The following is an 8260-nucleotide window of genomic DNA, read 5'->3' as shown; positions in this document are numbered from 1 at the left end:
ACTGGTTTAAATTCTTCAGTAAACATTCCTTCACGTGTGGCCAGGGAGTTGTTGGTATCGTTTTAAAAGCGGCCACAAACCGGCTAAACCTAACCAATTACTTTCTCGTTATAAAGCAATGGTATATTGACAGATAGTATGATGTTAAGGTCATGCGCCATGTCATTTAGAATTCTCAGCGAATAATTTTCTACGGTGTTACAAATTTGAAAAACCCAGACGAGACTTTTATGTAGGTCGAAATTGATGCATTTTTATTAATTTTTTGGCATATAGACATGGCGCAAGCGAAAACACAACAATTGTTTTCTCTTTTGTTGGGACAGCCCACTTTTATTGCACAATGGATATTTAAATGATATTACACATTCTGAGGTTAAAAGATTATAGAAAATATTTTCGTATTATTACGTCATTAGCTGTGTGAAATGTTCATTTTTTAAATTGAAAATTTAATAAAATTAAACAGAAAATCTGTATAAATCCTATCGACAACAACCAGCAAAATCCGACGAGTCGTTGGATAATAATTCATTTAAACAATATCAATAATGTTATAAGTTAAAATTAATATTGTTTTGAATATATTTTTAAATTTCTTGTAAAGTTGATAACATTAGGCCTATCTTTTAATATTCGTTTCAGCTAAAAAGTTTTTTTCGGTTTGCTGTCGGTTGTTTTTCTTTAATTTTTTATTTAAATTTTTCTTAGCTAGAATGTTAAATAGTCGTAATCAAATTTCCTTCTTTGAGCGACATCATGCTTTTTTCTTGATCGTCCTGATCGTGACATGCATGGTGCACGCCCTCTATCTGTTTCGCTAAAACACGCACTTCTCCAATATCTATACAGATCGATAATATCAGCTAAATAATAACAAGCAATTATCGATCCTTCGGCAACGATAACAATGAGAATTTTATTCCGATCTTCGTTTAATGCGATTTAATGATAATGGAAATTAGCGTATAGAATTTCGCTTTGACCTGTCCGCCCTTATCGCGCCTTTGTATCGTCTGTCTAATTATAGACGAAAACCGTGACATAGCACTATAACACTAACCCAGTGGATACAAACCTTGTTTGCCTGAAACAGTGTAATTCAATTAAATTTAATTAAATTTCTTTTTATTTCCGAAATATCATCCATATTAATAAACTTATAAACAGAAAAAGAACAATCGTAAACTCTAAACTTAAGTATAGAATGCTTCTCTATTTACAATACATTTTGGAGTTATGGAGCATATATGTTTGCAAACACAAGCAACAAGGATATTAACACTGTTCAACATACGTTGGATGAAACCATAGGTAGATTTTCGCATGTACTCATTAAAGGAGTACATTTTATCGATTTTTTTTGCTTTTTGACAATCCGCCAGGATAGTGTCCTGCGTTTTTCTATGCTTGTTTTTGTTTGTTTTGCTTTTTGTATTTTGTTTTTATTTTTTCTGGATAATAAATGAATATGAATATGAATGTTGTAGAGTATATAATACTAGAAAATAAGTCTTTTTTACACTAGGCCTACTCATTTGCATGTTAAGACTTTACATATTCTCTCCTATAACATTAGGATCCAAATGAAATGGGCTTAAATTAGAATAAATCTCAACATCCTGTATCTGCCATGGATAAAGTTATTAAATAGAAATTATTGCTTTGCTTTCTTTTATATATTATTAGTTTATGTATTTTTTTTCTTTCTTATTTAATGTTATATAATAATTTAATGTCGAACTTAAATTCTTTCTGACTTAGGTCTATGATCCCCCCCATCCCAACCATGACTGAACTAATTTTCATTGTATATATATGCAATTTTATTTATAACTAGTTTATCATTATTTTTTTGTATATTATATGTTATATTGTGGAAATAAATTGATATGTTTATGACTGTTTATGGCCGCCCGGCTCTAAAATTAATCTTTCAACCTGTTTCTTAAAAACGTATACTATGTATTACCGGCGAAATTACGTCATAATATTATATGACCATATATTTGAACAATAATAGGTATCCATGACAACGGCAACGGTAGAATAAGTATTTCATTGGATGATCCCAGCAAAGAAAATAAAAATACATCGTGAGCTGATTAAATATAATAGAAGCAAAATACAAAGTTGCAGAAAAATCAATAACTGGTGTGGCGAAAAGAACATATATTTTAAAACAGTATTACAAGAAAAGGACTAACATGTGCGTGTACTTTGTCCCGCAGGCATAATAATATAATAGTAGAGTTGTTGTACATAGGCTTGTCATCAAGAATTGCATTTCAGTTTTAAATATTCTTCTTGATCATTATCAATGACATGTTGTTCCTGAGTAGCGCAACATTAACACACTCAATACCTTTTCTTCAATTCGTTTCTTTTACAAAATCATCGGCATTTTATTTCGGATTAATTATGTATGATGCCAAATTTTTTTACATTGATTAGCTGTGCTTATTGTTTGTATTAATTAATTAATCACTTAATTCAAAATACAAATTCCATATATACAACAAACAATACTAAACGGAAAATCACACTAAAATAGGATTTTCTCCCATTTAGTGAAGAGATTGGAAGACCATAACTGATAGTTCCTTGTACACCAACAAGATCATTTTCACTATTCAAAACTCTTATTCTAAAACCAGACGCACTAAAAAAAAAAAAAAGAATAAAGAAAGAATAATGTTTAGATTGTATTGATTTAATAATTTAAGTAGGCCGAGTTCTAAATTTGAAGCTTTTTAAATGGGGGGGGGGGGGAGGCGGACGTACATGGGGGAAAGAAAAAATACCCCATCAATAGCTCTTGCCTCGTCACATGTATTATGCCTATACGGTAAACAAAAAAAAACAAACAAAAAACATTCTTGTTAATAATATTGATTAATCGATAGATGTTTGGTTCTTATTTCAGTTATCTGCAAAGTTAACTTTAGCCTATAACCATCATAGGTTTGTACAATCAATCAATCAATCGTTCGATTTATATAGCACCATTCCAACATTCATTGCTCATGGCGCTGTAGAAAAAATCAGAAAAGGCCCGGTGAGTTTTGAGTAGATTTAAAGTGACTCAATAATGTTTGTGTTTAATGTTCAAGGGCAGGTGGTTCTTCCAGAGCCTAGGTCCAGCAACACTGAAAGTCCGATCTCCCCAACTATGTTTGCTCCTCGGAATGTCCAGTAGCACCTGATGACTAGATTTGTACACTACAAATACGATGAAACAACTTTGTATGTAATGTGTATGTATACGTATTGTTTTGTATTTCAACGTTACTGTATCTAATCTACAACATTGTTTCATTCAAACGAAAATTGAATAAAGAATGTTCCTCTTTACATGCGTCATTATTCTTACGTGGGGCAATTTTGTATTCACTACTACTAATAATAGTATGTAATAATATTTTGTTTGGAAATTTATGCCATTCCCATAGTTCAACAACATTTGTTTATTTACCTAAATCTAAAGTAACGAAAATTGACAATTATACAATACTAACTAAAGGCCTATAAACAGTACAGAAATTAAGGGTGTGGGTAGCACATTTCGGACCCCAATAAGTAGAGGGACTACCGTTAGTATGGCGACATTATCAAAATATTTCTTTTCGTTGTTTCACGGGGAAGTGAACCCTTTAACATATAGGTGCGTCTCTCCTGAGGGGTGACGGTCTTTCTGTAAATCGTCTACTGACGTCATGGATTGAAATACTGGATTAGAAATTAAACAAAAACCGTCTCATAAATATGTTTCATTTATTTTGTTGAAACACATGTAATAATATTTGACAGTTAATACATATTTATAGAATAACAACCAGCACCAAATAATAACCATTTCTCTATAAACAAGCAATTTTTTCGGCCAAGTGTTAATACAGTAATTAAATATAATTTGATTTAAACAAAGATAAATGGTACATTATACTGAATTATAAAAAAACAGATTAAAGGTAGGGCCTACCAATTTTGTACACATTCGCAGTAGGACCCCTATAAGAGGATACGTTCGGCGTTAGGTGTTCCCTAATATAAAGCTCTGTCTACACTTTCAAACTTTAGGCCTTATGTGACAACAAAATGTGATGTGCCCATATATGGGCATGATGATGTCATATCACTACCATATTTGGGCACATCACAATTTTTTTGTAAAACATAACAAAGGATTTTCAAAATCTTGTGTCCATATTAAGCCTAAATAAATACTGTTTATTTAGTTTTAGTAAAACAAATGTTCAATTTATCCAGTACAATAGAACCTCTATTAAGGGAACATTTTTCCACGAAACGAACGGGCAATAACCTACTGCCAACCCCTATTTAGGAGACACCTAAAGCTCTGTTTACACTATCAAACTTTGTGACAAATATGTGATGTGCCCATATATGGACATGGTTATATCTCTAACATATTTGGGCATATCAAACTAGTTTGATAGTGTAGACAGAGCTTTGAAGAATTCATACCCTTTCTGGACTATCCCAGTCATTATACAATAATCATGTGTGTACAAAATAGTTTACATTGCATTTGTTAATTAATTTTGTTCATTTCTTTTGTTCTTAATTTTTTACTTATTAATAATGGTTAATTAAGTACTAATCACAAAAACATATTTAGACTTGTTCATTAACTTGCAATTGGTTGAGAAACTTGTTCATATTTGAATAAAATTTAAAATCTTGACTATTAAGTTTTTATTATTTGTACAATAAATGTTTATACAAAGACAGAATGACCACACTAAGAAAGTTTGCAATACCATAGAGGTATTGGTTAACACAATTTGCAGATAAATTAATTCACCAATTCTGATAATAAATAAAGCAATTACTCCTTCAATGGTAGTACAGAATTGTATAACAGTATTTTATAATATACCCTAAGGAGGAGATAGATCACCCAAAGTGTCATCATTATAATTAGTTGGTAATGCAAAGAAACATAATAGCATTACAGTAATAATAATAATAACAATTCTTGTACAGTGTACAGGAATAAACACCAAAATAATTAATTACAAATTTTGAATCACGTCATAATTTTGACCTGCAAATACTTAACTGAACCTATCAAAGGTATATATTATTCCACTAATAAATACATTTTATATTTATTATTATACAACAACAAAAAGTATAGAAAATGAGTAAATTATTATCATATTTTGGTAAGAATACATTTTTAATAGTATGTTATAAAATCAATTTATCCACTATATCTCTATGATTTATCTCTCTATTTATAAAAATAATGAATATATTTTGTAAATATTGACAACATGTTGTTGGATCTATTATGGCTTCCAAATAGCTATAATGATGTTGAAATTCCTTAGACATTTTAAGTCATTTTTAAATAGTCGTGGAGAATGTTGTTTGAGTCTATTTGAATCTTTAAATTATGGCTTATATAGTAGCTATTGTATACATGATAATGTTCTTTGACATTTTAAGTAACTTTGTTAAGTCAAAATCCTTGAGTTTGAGAGTAATTTAAGTAATTTTCACATTTCTAATAATAATAACATGAATTCTTTTTCTCACAATTATACAATTCACAGCATACTGACTGGGAACATATTTTCACTACATAATTTAAAGCTCTGTCTACACTATAAAACTTTATGTGATAAAGTGATGTGCCCATATATGGACATGGTGATGTCATACCACTACCATATTTGGGCATATAATTACCATATTTTGGCACATCACACTTTCTTGATAGTGTAGACAGAGCTTTAGTCATAATTGCTGATCAATCTTAATTTGGAGTATGAAAAACATAGTTTTGTATTGCATTTTTGGATTTTTGTACCATTTGATGAATGTGTAGTAATAAGGTGATATTGTGTAACATTTTGCTGTTAAGCTCTGACTACACTATCAAACTAGTTTGACAAAAAAGAAGTGATATGACATCATCATGTCCATATATGGGCACATCACTTTATCACAGAAAGTTTTATAGTGTAGACAGAACTTTATATACTGTTCCCTGATATTATTACTGTAAATTATATAACGTAAAAAATAACACTCAAAAATAAAAGTATCATAAATAAGAGATTAGAGACTAAATTAATTTGGACAATTGGTATTTTCTACCTCGGAGAATTGGAGGAAGAAATTGAATAATGACGACTTGATGAAGTTGTCGGCTGCGACATTGATAACGAGTCTGAGGAATGGCCATCAGCTGCTGTGAAAACATTATATGGTAGGGTCAAAGTGCAACAAGCCATGCGTAACGCTGCATCGGGCAGCTCTCCAACCACATCCCATTCGTCTTCATCGATACTGTAACTATGCACGTCACGTTCTCGTTGCCGGCTTAGCCCGTTATAACCACCAACAATATAAATCTTTCGGTTTTCTGTAACGGTCACTCCAGCCATACTAAGACCGGTCAACATTGGCGAGACCATAGTCCATGTGTCTGACTCCATTGAGTAACATTCCACGCTCATAACATCTACACGGTCACCGTACACATTTAAGTGGTTCCCACCCATGACGTAAAGTTTGTTTTTCACTGTACACATCATATGGAAACCGCGAGCCACGTTCATTGGGCATTTATTGGTCCATTCATCTGATACGTGATTATATATGTAAACTTCCGCACTAAAATTTCTATTCATAAAACCACCAGTAATATACAGTTTATTTTGTAGGACACAACCAGAGAGGGCGTACGCTCCTGTGTGCATCCGAGCAACAAATTTCCATTGGTTGCGATTTGGCTCGTAGCATTCTACGGAGGAAAGGGCACCTTGTTCGTTCTTACCTCCCATTGCGTACAAACATCCGTGGTATGCTACTAACGTAAAAAATGCCCGTCTCTGTTGCATAGGACACATCTGAAGCCAAGTGTTAAAGCGTGGGTCGTAACGATGCACAGTACCAATGCTGTCTTTACCGTTTGAATTCAAAGTAATTTGTCCGCCAACAACGTATAAATATTGATTCAACTCTGCAACACAGTGATCGACTCGTTTCATTGGCATTGATGTCAACGATTTCCATTGAGCGTGAAACTCGTCAAATATCATCACCCTGTCACTGACGCGCTTAGGAGGTGACTCGCCACCAAGCGCGAGTATTACCTCATTTGTTGAGCGTAGCTTTGTGCGAGGCGATTGCATAGCATGCTGTCGATGTGGTACAAGATGATAATTCAATGCTTCCAAAAGATATTGGTGACATTCCTGTTGCTGCATCATAAACTCTTGATTCTGAACGTGATCAACCAAATCATTTGATGAGATCAACGGAAAGCGAATGTTCCTCATTAACTGCGCCGCGTATTCCTTTCTTTCCTCCGACTCGTGATTCAACCACTTGGCACCGATTTGAAAGAGTTGTAATTCCGAGTTTGTCGCCATTCGATCTTGGCTTAAGAAAAACGTCACTTGTTCTGCGTTTAATGTTTGAAACTCCGGTGTATGACTGACCGCAATGAAATTATCAATTATAAAATCTTGCGTGACTAACATTAATCCACGAAATTCAAACTGTTCCGCAAGATTCAAAATATGAATACAGTTTTCAACAGTTAAAATGGACGTTAAATATTCCAAACACAGTTCAACGACTTTGTTCATTCGGAGTTGTAAAGCTGTGTAAAGCACTCCCTCTACGTTTTCTAATGTTAACATAATCTGTGAAGTATACGCATATTGAATGATGAGTTCAACACCGCGAGGGTTAATGGAGTTGCTGAGTTGCACATCATGAATGTTGTCGTTTTCAGTGAACACTCTGCGAAAGTAATCGCTACAAGACGCTAATACGGCACGGTGAACCATAAAATGTTGCTCTCCGGCGATCAATGTTCCGTCACAAAGAAGACGTTCGATACGCAGTGAATTCAACTGCTTCAGTAAGTCATGGCTGTGCTCAACATTTTGGAAACTTTTGCTCGGTGGTGGCGCTTGTGACTTGTGATAGCTTCGCTGAGAGGTCATTGACCTTTTTACAACTGCAGCTGCCATTTTGCCTGTAAAAGAATAATTAAATATTACAGTAGGGGGTGGAGAGCATAAAGATATTAAAATGCAAATCATTTTAACGGGCCAATTTTCTATCTTTTACAATATTTTGGGTGAAATAAAAGCAAAACAGATTTCATAAAAAAACATAAACATGGCGTCATCTCTAATAATAATTTAAAAAATCAACTTTTTATAGAAATTAATATGAAAATTATTTTAAATTTGCTGTACTCCTGGCC

General features: G+C 33.0%; 1 protein-coding gene across 1 annotated transcript; it reads right to left on the bottom strand.

The window, feature by feature from the left end:
- Nucleotides 1-5245: 5245 nt before the first annotated feature.
- Nucleotides 5246-8022, bottom strand: LOC140043826 (kelch-like protein 13). Its single transcript, XM_072088295.1, has one exon. The coding sequence runs from the start codon at nt 8019-8021 to the stop codon at nt 6129-6131; it is 1893 nt and encodes a 630-aa protein (XP_071944396.1). The 5' UTR covers nt 8022; the 3' UTR covers nt 5246-6128.
- Between the last annotated feature and the right edge of the window lie 238 nt (nt 8023-8260).

This window comes from Antedon mediterranea, chromosome 3 (assembly GCF_964355755.1).
Source record: "Antedon mediterranea chromosome 3, ecAntMedi1.1, whole genome shotgun sequence".
Taxonomy (NCBI): Eukaryota; Metazoa; Echinodermata; class Crinoidea; order Comatulida; family Antedonidae; genus Antedon; species Antedon mediterranea.
Note: the sequence above shows the minus strand (reverse complement) of the source record. Positions and strands in the feature narration are given on the sequence as shown.

Excerpts from the sequence above, each read along its gene's own strand:
- LOC140043826 (XM_072088295.1), bottom strand. The coding sequence starts at position 8,021 with ATGGCAGCTGCAGTTGTAAAAAGGTCAATGACCTCTCAGCGAAGCTAT.